The following is a 14,492-nucleotide window of genomic DNA, read 5'->3' as shown; positions in this document are numbered from 1 at the left end:
AATGTGGGTGCAGATCTCAGGAGAATACTCTTGAGCAAAGCAGGCTAAGAGATGATGTAATAAAGGTATATAAAACTGAGAGGCACAGACAGATAGAAAGCAAAAAACTATAGGCTTAAGGTGAAGCGGAGGACATTTAAAGGGGATCTGAGGGGTAAATTATACACTCTGCTGGTCAGGGTCTGTTGTGTCCTAGCTGTCTGTGTGATACACAAGCCAGAGTAGTACGGTATGGAGAGCAGCTCCCCATCTCCACGTAGCTGAAGGATCCAGAGGAATGGCAGAGACTGATACAGTTTGACCCTCATGGCATCACAAGAGTTGCCAGTCAGCGTTGAACTCAGCATAGGACTGCTTTAGGGACTCCCGCTCCAGATTTTTCCTTGGATCTACTCCCAAAGCCTTTCCCGTGAGTGGGTTTAGCCACAAGGCTGTGGAGGTTTTCCTTCACGTAGGTGAGCTGCCAGTGATCTGCCTGGAACTGTGTTGTATCTTTAAAAAGCTCATTAGTTTGGAATATACTAGTGCTTGAACCCCAGACTTCCCTGGGGCTTTCTTTTCAGTGCCAAGCTGCGGAGTCAGGTCAGGTCAGTGCTGAGGAGAGTAAAGCTTCTCGGAGAAGTGAGCTAAACACCAGTTCGTCCTCTGCCCTCAGCCTCAACACTTTTATCTTTTTAGTCTGGCTCAGCACTTAAATCATCCAAACTGTGATCTCAGTCTAGACAATTCTATAACGCCCTTTGATATGGTGGAGTTATCGATGATCAAAGTTATTCAGTGTATCTTTTCTTCAGACCCCCTCAATGTTGAGCTCAGTGACTAAGTCATACCAAGTATTTCTAAACAACTGTTTCTATCTTGATAGCATCCTTTAATATAAAACAAACTGACTTCAGAATTGTAATGAGAGAATGGACTATATAGCGGTGATGTAGGGTAGTTGAGTACATTCAAATAGCTCTCAGTGAATGAAATGGACGTGGAGAAGTTGAGAGAGTTGCAGGGGACAGCCCCAATGGTTGTCTCACTGAAGTACATGAACTGCAATGCTAATAACACCACAACTACAGTTGGTCTTGGATACTCCACAGTAAATATTTTTCCTGCTTACTTTGGTCAGATAATGGCAGATGCTCCTCACACTGCACTGACTTCTGCTCTGTTCTTTCACTAAGAGCATTGGTTTCATTATTCTTCTATTTTCCAAAATTCTTTATTTGCTCCTTATTTTTTTTCTTCCTCTTAACCAGTCAAAGTAAAGTAAAACACAGAAACAGGCCCTTCAGCCCACACAGCCCATGCCCAGCCATTTAATCTGCTTACTCCCATCAAACTGCATCCAGACCATAGCCTCCATATCCTTCCCATCCACGTACAGATCCAAACTTATCTTAAACATTGAAATTGAACTTGTGCTGGCAACCTATTGCACACTCCTGAGTGAAGAAGTTTCCTGTCTTGTCCCCCCTTAGTCAGCTTTCACCCTTAACCGGTGGGCTCTGTGGTCAACATCCCAGTGAAATATTTTAATTGAGGTTCACAGCAACAATCCCGGGAATGAAAAGATTTAATTTATGAGGAACATTTGATGGCCCTTGGCTCGTACTCGCTGAGTGAGGGGGTTCACATTAAAACCTTGTTGAAGGACCTAGTTAGAGTGGATATGGAGATTATATTTCCTATAGTGGGAGAATCTTGGAACAGAGGGCACAGCCTCATAATAGTGGGGCGTCCATTTAGAACGGAGATGAGAAGGAATTTCTTTAGGCAGAGCGCGGTGAAGCTGTGGAATTCATTGCCACAGGCGGCTGTGAAGGCCAAGTCATTGGGTGTATTTAAGTCAAAGGTTGATAGGTTCTTTATTAGTCGGGGTGTCAAAGGTTACAGGAAGAAGGCAGGAGAATGAGGTTGAGAGGGATAATAAATCAGCCTTAGTGAAATGATGGAGCGGACTCGATGGGCCAAATGGTCTAATTCTACTCCTAGGTCTAATGGTCTTATGTTAGCAAGTCACAGAAAGTTAGCATGTAATGGCTGAATAAACATTTCCCACAATAGCTTCTTACAAAAAGAATTTTATGAGTGCTTTTGAGACTTGGCAGAGAATGGGGTGGAAATGGTGTGTGTGATTGACTGACAGGCTGCATATGCATCTGTTGAATACATTGTTGTTGGTGGCAGTGTCCTGGAAATGCAGATTGGTCTGGAAAATGAGTAGCAGTACCAAAAAAATTTGAACATTCTTTCAGAAAGATATGGATACGGGGCTGGTTTATAATGTTTCATTGGAGTCATAGAACACTACAGCATGAAAAGGTCCATTGGTTCATCTAATCTATGCCAAACTATTTATCTGCTTAGTTCCATCGGCATGCACTCAGACCATAGTCCTCCACACCCTTCCCATCCATGTGCCTATCCAAATTTCTCTTCTACTTTGAAATGGAACCCCAATCCACCACTTCTGCTGGTGGCTCATTCCACAGTTCCACCAACCTCTGGGGAGAGAAGTTCTTCCTCATGTTCCCTTAAGTATTTCACCTTTCACCCTTAACCCATGACCTCAAGTTCGTCCAACATCAGTGGGAAAATCTTGCATTTACCTTTTCTATACCCCTCATAATCTTATATACCTATCAAATCTCCCCTCATTATTCTATTCTCCAGAGAATCAAGTTCTAACATATTCAACCTTTCCATATAACTCAAGTGCTCAAGTCCTGGCAATATCTATACACTCTTTCAATCTTATTGACACACTTTCTGTAGGTGGGTGACCAGAACTGCATGCAATACTCTTAATTAAGCCTCACCAACATCTCTGGTCTCTTTTGGTCAAATTTTTAAATGACCAAAATCTTGTTTTCTTTGTCCCTTGGACTTCGCAAGGTCAAATGGTATTTGGAAGATTCACTGAGATGCTCCATGAAGTACCAGTTTAACCTGTCATGTTTCATTTTGCAATGAGTACCATTTTAAAAATTGCCTCCCTCAGGCAGTTAATCTGATCAACGATTCTGGTTAGCCCCACCCACCATCTATTAATTTAGTCACTGCACTGTAAACCCTTCAAACCACTTCTTATAATGCTGCTTACATTGTAAATACAATGCATGCTGATATTTTTATTCTTTTTATTCCATATCCATGCTTTAACCTCACACTTTAATTTTTCTATAATTCTTTATAAATTGTTGAATGCTGATGGTTTCTGTTGCATAGCACATCCTGACCAACAATCACAGCAAATTCCTGATACATATAATTGTATGTGGTGAATAAAGTTGATCTTTGATTCAAGAATGTGTAAAAGAGAATGAAATAATTGTTACTCCGGATCCGATGCAGCACAAATAAAAACTCAATTAGATAAAGAACACAATAAATATAAATAAATGAGATACTTTATATAAATAGATTGATATAGATTGTCCATTAAGTGACACTAGGCACAGGAGTGTCTGTACATAAGGTGACTGACAGGAAATGATAAAGTAGTGGTGGTTGGGGGTGTGGAGGGTTGGGTTGGTGGGTGCAGGTGTTGATCAGCCTCACTGCCTGGGGAAAGTAACTGTTTTTGACTCTGATGGTCCTGGTGTGGATGCCATGTTTCCTTTTTCCTGGTGGGAGTGGGACAAACAGTCCTTGAGCAGGGTGGGTGAGGTCCTTCATGATTCCACCTACGTGACTGAAAATTGAGTGAGTGGATTGATACTCAAGTCAGTCCATACAGCTAGTTTGGACCAAGTACGATAAATTTTCTTGATGCATAACCCATAACAGAAGCAACATTAACAAGATGAATAGAATACAGTCTTAAACTGAATTGTATTAAATCCCACACTTTAACGAAAAATATGCAGAATGTTTATAAATGAAAGTGCTGCTCCTTTTTTAAAAAGGTCAGCAGGCCTGCCTGTGAGGGTACATTTCAGTCACTTTACTGCTAACTTGCTAAGGAAAATTTTAATTTATTTCCAGGTCCAAAAAATTATTTACTTCCCTGCTTCTCCACCTTTTGTGCACTTTGTCTTTCATAACCCTTAAAAACATAGCATGGTCTTCGATACTTCCATTAGCTCTCCTGACATTAACCACTCCCCATGCTCACCTGTCTGGAGAAAAGTTCATTTCAAACGTTTATTCTTGTTTATATTTACATTATTTAGAGAGACAGCATGGAACAGACTTTTCCAACCCACTGGGTTGTGCCGCCCAGCAACCCACCTGTTTAACCCTAGCCTAATCACAGGACAACTTATAATGAGTAATTAACCTACCGACCAGGATGTCTTTGGACTGTGGGTTGAAACGGACTTATCATAGGGAGGATGTACAAGCTCCTTCCAGAGAATGCCATAATTGAGCTCCAAGCATTAGCATCCCAAGTTTTAATAGCCTATGCTGTCTGCTGTGCTATCGTGGCGTACTATGTATCCAACATAATACTGATGCCTCACCAGTAACAGTGACGGATTCCTGTAAATATAGTGTGACCTGAACCTAGTAGAGTGTTCTCAGGATCATGTCCCTAATAAAGCCTTTGGCAAAAATAGAAAATCATCTCCTTGAATTTACAATTCAGAATGAGCCTAACATGAGCAAATGGTTTAGCACATGAGTGATCTGTCCTCAGTAAAATCATGTCTAATCTCAGAAACAAAATCAAGTTTATTAGCACTGAAGTATGTCAGGGAATTTGTTTTGCAGTAGCTGTGCAGTGCAATATATAATAATAACTAAATTACAATCAGATATACATGACAAATAAAGTAGTGCAAAAAGAGAGGGAAAATCTTACCTCTGTGTCAGTTTCATGTAGTTTGTAAGATTTTTATTCAGATTTATTTTTCACATGTACATCGAAGCATACAGTGAAATGTGTTAACAACCAACCAGCACACCCAGGGATGTGCAGGGGTCAGCCTGCAAGTGTCACCTCACATTTTGGCACCAAAATAACATGTCCACACAACACGAGCAGCAGCAGCAATAACAGCAGGATATTACAAGACAACAGTAAAACAGGTAGCATCAACATTTAATCAGGACCTGAAATGTTGACTGTTTGGTCTTTTCCATAGATACTGCCTGGCCTGCTGAGTTCCTCCATTATTCTGTGTGTGTTGTTGGACTTTCTGCATCTGCAGATTTTCTTGTGTTTGTGACAAAACAAGGCATTTTTCAACACAGGCCTCCAACCACAGGACAGGCCACCTCTGTGCCCCCAGATTCTCAAACTCTTAGACAGCAGGCCTCCAATCCCCAGTCTCTGACACGGAGTTGCCCTCTACCTCCAGGTCCACCAACTTCTGACTTTGACCTACTGGGCTTTCTACCAATAGACTCACCAAGCTCTGGACTACAGCCTTCTGCCCTCTAGACTTGGGCTGAATTCTCATTTGTCCAAACACTTAACAGTTTTGAAAACAATCAGCATCTGATCTTCCACAGCCCTCTGAGAAGGGAATTCCAAAAAGGTAAAAAAAAATTCCCCCTCCCATAAGACCATAATATGGAGTAGGAGCAGAATCAGGCCATTCCTTTATGGCTGATTTATTGTCCCTTTCAACCCCATTCTCCTGCCTTCTTCCTGTAACCTTTGACACCCTGACTAATCAAGCACCTATCAACCTCTGCTTTAAATATACCCAATGAGTTAGCCTCAACATCCGTCTGTGGCAATGAATTCCATAGATTCATCACTCTCAGGCTAAAGAAATTCTTGCTCATTTCTATTCTAAATGGACATCCCTTTAATCTGAGGCTATGGCCTCTGGTCCTAGACTTCCCCACAATAGCAAACATCCTCCCCATATCCACTCTATCTAGGCCAGGGGTCGGCAACGTTTACCACTGAAAGAGCCAATATGGACCCATTTCCCCATGGACCCAGAAAAGAAAACACTGGGAGCCACAAACCCGTTTGACATTTAAAATGAAATAACACTGCATACAACGGTTTTTTTTGCCTTTATGCTATGTATAAACAAACTATAATGTGTTTCATTTATGAAATTGATGAACTCCTGCAGAGAAAACGAAATTACATTTCTGTATGCAACAAAAACATTTTGAACTCCGAAAAAAAGACGTTGGGTTGAAGTTAGCCTCCATAGTTAGCCTACCTTGGATCGAACAATTAAAAGAAAGCGCGCACTGGCGGGTGTCAGGCATTGGCAGTGGTGATGTATATTAATAGCGTTAAAAAACATGTTGTAGCGGTGTAGTGCTACACGCAGCACTAAAATAAAGACACTGCAGTCAAAGGTAACTTTATTCGAACTAAACAGCCTTGCTTTAAAGCCTCCCTCAACCCGCCCCCCGTGGGCGCGGATGCTCCAAAAGACACCTACTCACAAACCCCCATAGGCTATCTCCCTTACCCGGAACGGTGGCTAATTGTGAGCCGGTTTGGATGTGTCAGGAAATGGGGTCTCCACAACGTTTTTAGATTGTACAAGATCACCATAATCTTCAAATTTCGAATTACATTTCAAAAACTAACAAACCACAGGGAGCCGCAGCACAGAGATCAAAGAGTCGCATGCGGCTCCGGAGCCGCGGGTTGCCGACCCCTGATCTAGGCCTTTCAATATTTGATAGGTTTCAATGAGATCTGCCTTCTCCCACACTCATTCTTCTGAACTCCAATGAAGACAAGCCCAGAGCCATCAAACCCTCATATATTAACCCTTTCATTCCCAGGATAATTCTCATGAACCTCCTCAGGACTCTCTCCAATGCCAGCACATCTTTTTTGGGATATGGGGCCTAAAACTGAGCACAGTTCTCCAAATGCAGTTTAACTAGTGCTTCTCATTCCTGAACAGTTGAGCTCTTATTCTGTCATTCTGGTCCCCCACCTGTGAGAGGCAACATCCTGACTGTGTCAAGCCAAAAAATTTCTGTGAGATGGAGTTGTGCCTTTTCAAGCCAATGATGTATTAATGAACATCCCCGGTCTTTACAGGTATAATCTTCTAAAGCTGCTGCAGAAGTTTGGAAAAGTGAAGCAGTTTGACTTCCTGTTCCATAAATCAGGTCCACTTGAGGGGCAACCTCGAGGTTACTGCTTCGTGAATTTTGAGACTAAAGAGGTAGGTATTGTTGGATTAGAATGTATAACTGTTATTTCTCATGTAGATAAACTTTCTAATGCTTGTTTATATTTTAATATAATTACCTGTATGTAATTGTTCAGAGTGCTTTGTAGTGGATACAGCTGTGGATACTGTTCCATATTACTTGAATAGGGGCTTTCATAGGTTATATTGTTTGGAAGTGTGAAACTTTGTAATACAGTTTGTAATTCATTTTTCAAGTTCTTTGCACTCAGAATTAAAGTCTTATTAGTATTACTATTATTCCTGGATTTGAAACTTGGCTGTACTGATAGTTAAAGTTTTTCTGAAAACATCCAAACATTGCTTCCATTAAGTTTAATGAGGGAGGGGCACCAGTTTTTTTTTAAAGATTAGCTTTATTTGTCAAATGTACATCGAGCTATACAGTGTAAGGCATTGTTTATGTTAAACCAGCAAGGAATCAGAATCAGGTTCAATATCACTTACATGTGAGACTTTTTGATTTTGCGGCAGCAGTATAACACAATAACATATATATAATAAGTAGTGCAAAACTGGAAGTTAAGAAGTGTGCAGTAGTGTTCAGGGGTTTACTGTCCATTCAGAAATCAGATGGCAGAGGGGAAGAAGCTGTTCCTGAATCGCTGAGTGTGTGTCTCCAGGCTTCTGTAACTCCTCCCTGATGGTAGCAATGAGAACAAGGCATGACCTGGGTGATGGGGATCCTTAATGGGAGACTCTGCCTTTCTGGGACACACTGCTTAGAACCATAGAACATTACAGCACAGAAACAGGCCTTTTGGCTCTTCTTGGCTGTGCCGAACCATTTTCTGCCTAGTCCCACTGACCTGCACCTGGCCCATATCCCTCCATACACCTCTCATCCATGTACCTGTCCAAGTTTTTCTTAAATGTCAAAAGTGAGCCCGCATTTACCACTTCATCTGGCAGCTGATTCCACACTCCCACCACTCTCTGTGTCAAAAAGCCCCCCTCCCAATGTTCCCTTTAAACTTTTCCCCCCTTCACCCTTAACCCATGTCCTCTGGTTCTTTTCTCCCCTAACCTCAGTGGAAAAAGCCAATCAATGTAGTGTCATTGGCGAATTTAATTAGCAGATTGGAGCTGTGGGTGGCGATGCAGTCATGGGTGTACAGTGAGTAAAGGAGGGGACTCAGTACACAGCCCTGAGGGGCTCCTGTATTGAGAGTCAGAAGGTTGGAGTAACCTGCTGGCGATCTGACAGGAAGTCCAGGATCCAGCTGCCCAAGGCAGGGTCAAGGCCGAGGTCTCTGAGCTTCTTGTTGAGCCTGGATAAACACAAGAGTCTGCAGTTACTGGAAATCCAGAGTAACACACACAAAATGCCACAGGATCTCAACAGCTCAGGCAGCATCTATGGAAATGAATAAACAAGCAATGTTTCGGCCGAGACCCTTCATCCAATCCTGATGAAGGGTCTCGACCCAAAACATCAACTCTTTTTCTTGTTTCCATAGATGCTGAGTTCCTTCATTATTTTATGTGTTACTCTGAACGTCTATGTATAATCTTTGCGACAATAGCATTTCAGTGCCATCAACAGGGGAGAAGTTAATAATATGTATGATCTTACTAATTAAATGTTTACTTTAGATTAACAAAAATGCCTTGGGAGGTTAGAAAGACATTAATACCTACTTATTAACGAACACCTGTATTACTAACTAATACCTTTACATTTTAATTTCTAAGAATGTTATCTTTTAAATTTGCCACTATATATACCTTTTCCTTATTGATTAGGGACTCTTTTAATGTTTATAATGTTTATAAACATTCCTTTAATGGTTAATGTTTCTTACTCGAGAAGATGCAATGTTTGTGGGGTTTTAAAATGCAATCAGTTAGTTTCCTACTGTTTCCTTTCGAATTTTGCAAGAATAGTGACTAGTGAAATTAACGTTTTGATATTCCATGTATAAAATGTTAAACCTGATAAAACACACAATTGAATGCATGCAGGTTTGAAAGGGAGGGTAAGTCATGTTATTTTCAGTACCTTCAGGGACTTTTAAAAATATTTACACAGACCTGTACCCTAATTTTCACAACCCACTTGTGTATAACTTAGAAAACTAAACTATTGGCCGGGAGCAGAGTTTCAAATATTAGAGCATGGTAGCACCAAAGGAAAATAAAGTCCAGATGACCTTTGCCAAGAACATGAGGCACAACTCCCGAGCCTTTCTGTTTACCAGTCAGCTATACAGCCCTTAATAATCGATGACCTGAGGTGCCCTCCCTCAGGTGTTTTTTTCTCTATTGACTTCACTTCCTCTCACATGCTAATAAGGTGCATTTAGCATTTTCCTGCCAAGAAAAGGAGCCCTCAAAATCAAAACCAGCCTTGGCTGTGAAGGACAGCCAGCCCTTGAATGTTGATTTATGTTGCCATATTGTTTAAATGAATCTTGTTAGCTGTGTTGTGCTAACATATTCTCTGGACCTGTTTCTTGGCAAGATTGGGCACAAAGCCTGCTGTGTTTAAAATCATCACCTGACCGCAGACACGAGATTTATGATCGTTACAGAGTGGATCACAGCATTCTGTGAGAAGTAACTTGGCCTTAAACTGTCACAGGCAAACAACTAACTGTTGCTGTTCTTTTTCTTGGCATCTCTTGAGATCCACTAATCATTTTGAGCCTAGACTGCCTATCCCTAGCTTTGTCCACCCTTTGACACTTTGCACTATTTGACTAACTTATCTGCTCTTTTCTGCCTGCTTATAATTAACTTTTATATGTAAACATTGTCCATCACACCCTCCCCTCCCCCATGTTCGTGTATCTCTGTAGAAATAAAATGTACTAATGAGTCCACCTACCTTCTCACTTCTCAGTTATAGATACAATCAACAAAGATTCTGTCACCAACCTTCATAGTTCAAAGTAAACTTATTACCAAACTACATGTATGTCACCATATGCAACCCCACGATTCATTTTCTTGCAGGCATTCACAGTAAATAAAAAGAAACACAATTGAGTTGGTGAAAAATCGCACACAAGATGGACAACCAACCAATGTGCAAAGACAACAAACTGCACATACAGAAAGAAGAAGATGATTGATATATAGATAGATAAATAAATAAGCAAGGAAGCAATAAATATGAGATGAAGAGTCTTTGAAAATTGTCCATTACTTGTGGGAATAGTCCAGTGTTGGGGCGAGTGAAGTTATCGTCTCTAGTTCAAGAGCCTGCTGGTTGAGGTGTAATAACCATTCCTGAACCTGGTGCTGTGAGTCCTGAGGCTCCTGTACTTTCTTCCTGATGGCAACAGTGAGAAGAGAGCATGGCCTGGATGGTGTTGGTCCTTGACGATGGATGCTGCTTTCCAGTGACAGTACTCCATGTAGATGTGCTCAATGGTTGGGAGGGCTTTATCCATGATGGACTAAGCTGCATCCATTTATCATTGTAAGCTTTTCTGTTCAAGGACATTGGTCTTTCCATACTGTGATGAAACCAGACAGTATACTTATCATCACAGATCTATAGAAATTTGTCAAAGGTTTAGATGAGCTGCCAAATCTTTGCAGTCTTTTCCTTTAGAACTCCACAAGTTTGTAATAGTTCAGACCATCTGTACCCTTACAATCCTTTCTGACCAATGAATTGATGTATTTTGTGGTACTTTTGAATTACGATCATTAGAAATAGTGTGTGTGCGCGAGCATTGTACAATGCACTGCCTGAGTGGAGCACTTTTGTTTAAAATCCATTTTTGCAATTACTTAAATTTTCTTTGTAACTGATAAAGTTTTAGCCATCTATAGGTACAATCCATTGCTATTTATAGTAAAACTGATCATCTCCATTTAGCAATGATTGGATTGACTAAGAAAGCCTATACAGCAATCTTCTGTTTCATAATGGCTCTAAATCAGTAATGAATGAATAGTTCACCAGTAATTACTGTAAGATTAACTTCCAGCTTTACCTCTTTTATTGAAGACAAGCACAATCTGACATTCCTAATTATTTAAGAAAATTATAATAATAAGCCTTACTGGCATCTTCCCCTTTCTTCCCAGTCCTGATGAAGGGTCTCAGTCTGAAACATTGACTGTTTATTCATTTCCATGGGTCCTGCTGAGTTCCTCCAGCATTTTGTGTGTACTACTCTGGATTTCCAGCATTTACAGTATCTTTTGTGTTTACAATCAACCTTTGCTATTTCTTAGAAGGGTCCTCCTTCCATTGACTAATATAAGCCAGTAAAGCCCCAGTGGTTTAGATGCAGTTTGGGTAACTTCCTTGTCAATCTTGTTTTAAATAATTGCTGAGATGATTGTGCATCTCTTCTGACCTGATATTTAGCTTTTTATGCCTGCTGTACTCCTTCTGTTGACTAACTTTTGGCTTTCATCTGGGAGTATTCCTATCTGACCTTCCACTTAATGCTACACAGCATTTGTATCTGTTTTAAGAGACAAGTTGGTGGATTACTGGTTGCTGGCCTTGTGATTTATTTTTTGACCATATAAATCAGGGTTTCCCCACCTAGTTAATGGCAGGGGTCCAAGGCCATTTAAAAAAAAGGGCTGGAAACCCCTGATATAAATCCTGAAAGCTGCCTCTTTTGGTTTAGTTTTTTTAGTTTCACAGCGTTATGACTGCAGCTTCTACTTGTAACAGGGTGAAATGTTGGCCATTTGGTGATACACACAGATAATTTATAATTTGAATTAGCAGTTGTGCTGACAGCTGAAGGAAGTGTGCTTTCACAATTCCTTTACTTTCAGCAGTAACACTGACTAAAGTGCCATTTGAAAGAAGGCACACTAGCATCTCTACTTTCTTTTAGGTTTGTGTTGTTATGTGCCAGCAGCAATAGACCACAGACTGAGTCAGGGTTTAATGTTAAACCACTGTATTTATTATTATCTACTTAAAATATATAAAATTAAACAAATTACTCTTCTAACCAGAAGTTAACAGTGTTATATTTTTGTGGCTCCCAAACCATCAGGCTTAGGGGCAGTTCTTAAAATTTTAGTATGGCAAGCTAGAAAGTTCCAGTAATCCACGGAATAGGTGAGAGGAGAAACTTGTAAATCCACATTAAAATGCAATGAGGAGGCGATTACGAAGAATTCCTCAGGTTCCACACTGGGAAAGCGAAGTAACAGTCACAGAAGATCTCAGCCATTGAGTTGTATTCCGAAATCCACATAGCAATATCACAAGGTGGCAGTCACGGAATATTCCTTAGGACAAGTGGTCACCACCTAACACACCCGAATCCATGTAAGGGTTAACGAAAGTGGCACAGAATACTCCAAAAATCCTTGTATGGATCATAAGAAGTGACAGTCACATATCCAATATGCACCGTGTGCCACTCAGTCACCCAATCCTTTGGGCATCGGAAACTATCAAACTTCGCCCATTACTGTAGCAAGCTCCTGCTCACAGTCTCTCCCCCCTCTCATCCTCCAGATTTTTCTATAGAAGTAGTTTGCTATTGCCACCTTCTGGGCAGTGTCTTTACAAGATGGGTGATCCCAGCTATTATTATTACTCTTCAGAGATTGTCTTCCTGGCGTCAGTGGTTGCATAACCAGGACCTCTGCTGTGCACCAGCTACTCATATGACCATCCACCACTTACTTTTGTGGCTTCACGTGACCCTGATCAGGGCGATAAACAGGTGCTATGCCTTGCTCAAGGGTGATCTGCAGGCTAGTGGAGGGTAGTAGGTAGCTGTCAATCCCAGGGTTACTTGTCGGTCTTATAGTTTTTCATATTTTCTATTTTAAATGCCTGCAAGAAAATCAATCTCGATGTATATGCCTTGTTGTTTTGTATGGCAGGTGTTTTTCTCTTCACACTTCTAATTGTTTTTTGTCAAGCCACTCCTCCAACTCGTGGCCACATTGAAGGACTGCGACAAATCTGTCTGGGATCTTGGTGAGAGGGCATGTTTAGACCAGTGGGAGTACATACTGGGCTGGGGCACCGCAGGGGCAAGCTGGGATTCGTGGATGCCCCATCAGTGTAGTGTTTGCGCATGGCATGTTGACTTCCGAGTCTTCTTGCAGCTGTCCAGTTTTTTCTGGTAGCTGTAGTAAGGTCCAGAAGGAGTGAGTTGGTGTCATCGATCGGATCACCGCTGGGGGGGTGGCCATTGGAGGACGCCATTGCAGAATTTCAGAATGAGACTGGTGTCACTTCCCAAGTAGGTGAAGAAAGAACAGCTGCCTGTGATTCTGTGGAGGAGGCATAGGATCTTTTTACATGGGATGATTCGGGTTAGTTTTAACACTGAGTCTTGATTCGAAATGATGTCGGGTGCAGCAGATAAATCCATAAAAATTGCTCCAATTTTCTTTTTGAGTTCAAAACCTGATTCAGTGTAAGATGTGAGTCCAAGAACTTGTTCACTGGTACTGTGATGTTGTCTGAAGCCAGCTTCTCAGTATGTAAGGATCTACCATTGGTAATATTCTGGATAAAATAATACACTCAAGAAGTTTGTAGGTACAGCAGAAGAGAGAAATTGGACAGTGACTTACTGGATCTTCTGCAGGCTTCACACACAAAATGCTGGAGGAACTCAGCAGGCCAGGCAGCATCTATGAAAAAACAGTACAGTCGATGTTTCAGGCCAAGACCCTTCAGCTGTATCAGAGAAAAAATGATGAGTAGTAGGTTTAAAAGATGGGGGGGAGGGGAAGAGACACCCAAGGTGATAGGTGAAACCATGGGGGGAGGGATGAAGTAAAGAGGTGGGAGAAGGGGTAATTTGATAGAAGAAAGAAAAGGTGGGGAAGCACCAGAGGGAGGCGATGAGCTGGTAAGGAGATAAGGTGAAAGAGGGAAAAGGGGATGGGGAGTGGTGAAGATGGGTGGGTTGGGGCATTACCAGAAGTTCAAGAAATTGATGTTCATGCTTTCATCTAGAGGCTATCCAGATGGAATATAAGATCTTGTTGCTCCAACCTGAGTGTGGCCTTATCGCAAGAGTAGAGGAGGCCATAGAGTGACATATCAGAATGGGATTAGGAAGTGGAATTAAAATGGGTGGACACTGGGAAATTCCACTTTCCATGAAGCGTAGATGCTCGGTGAAGTGATCTTCCAATCTACGTCAGGTCTCTCCAATATACACAGGAGGCCACACTGGGAGCACTGGACACAGTTATGACTCCAGCAGACTCACAGGTGAAGTGTTGCCTCACCTGGTAGGACTGTTTGGAGCCCTGAATGGTAGCGAGGGAGGAGGTGTTGGGGCAGGTGTAACACTTGTTCTGCTTGCAAGGATAAGCCAGGACTGAGAACAGTGATGAGGGACGAATGGACAAGGGAGTTGCGTAGGGAGAGATCCCTATGGAACGTAGAAAGTCAGGGGG

At 41.6% G+C, this 14,492-nt stretch overlaps 1 protein-coding gene across 4 annotated transcripts in view; it reads left to right on the top strand.

Annotated features, from left to right (window-relative positions):
- rbm18 (RNA binding motif protein 18) overlaps positions 1-14,492 on the top strand; it is a 52,217-nt gene that overhangs the window by 23,662 nt on the left and 14,063 nt on the right. For all 4 annotated transcript variants that reach the window (XM_059993968.1, XM_059993969.1, XM_059993970.1 and 1 more), the window contains exon 3: positions 6,974-7,100. In XM_059993968.1, coding sequence (XP_059849951.1) covers positions 6,974-7,100 — 127 coding nt within the window. The remainder of the gene's footprint in view (positions 1-6,973; positions 7,101-14,492) is intronic.

Source organism: Hypanus sabinus, chromosome 18 (assembly GCF_030144855.1).
Source record: "Hypanus sabinus isolate sHypSab1 chromosome 18, sHypSab1.hap1, whole genome shotgun sequence".
In the NCBI taxonomy this organism is placed as follows: domain Eukaryota; kingdom Metazoa; phylum Chordata; class Chondrichthyes; order Myliobatiformes; family Dasyatidae; genus Hypanus; species Hypanus sabinus.
The sequence above is the reverse complement of the archived record's forward strand: the minus strand, read 5'-3'. Positions and strand labels throughout refer to the sequence as shown.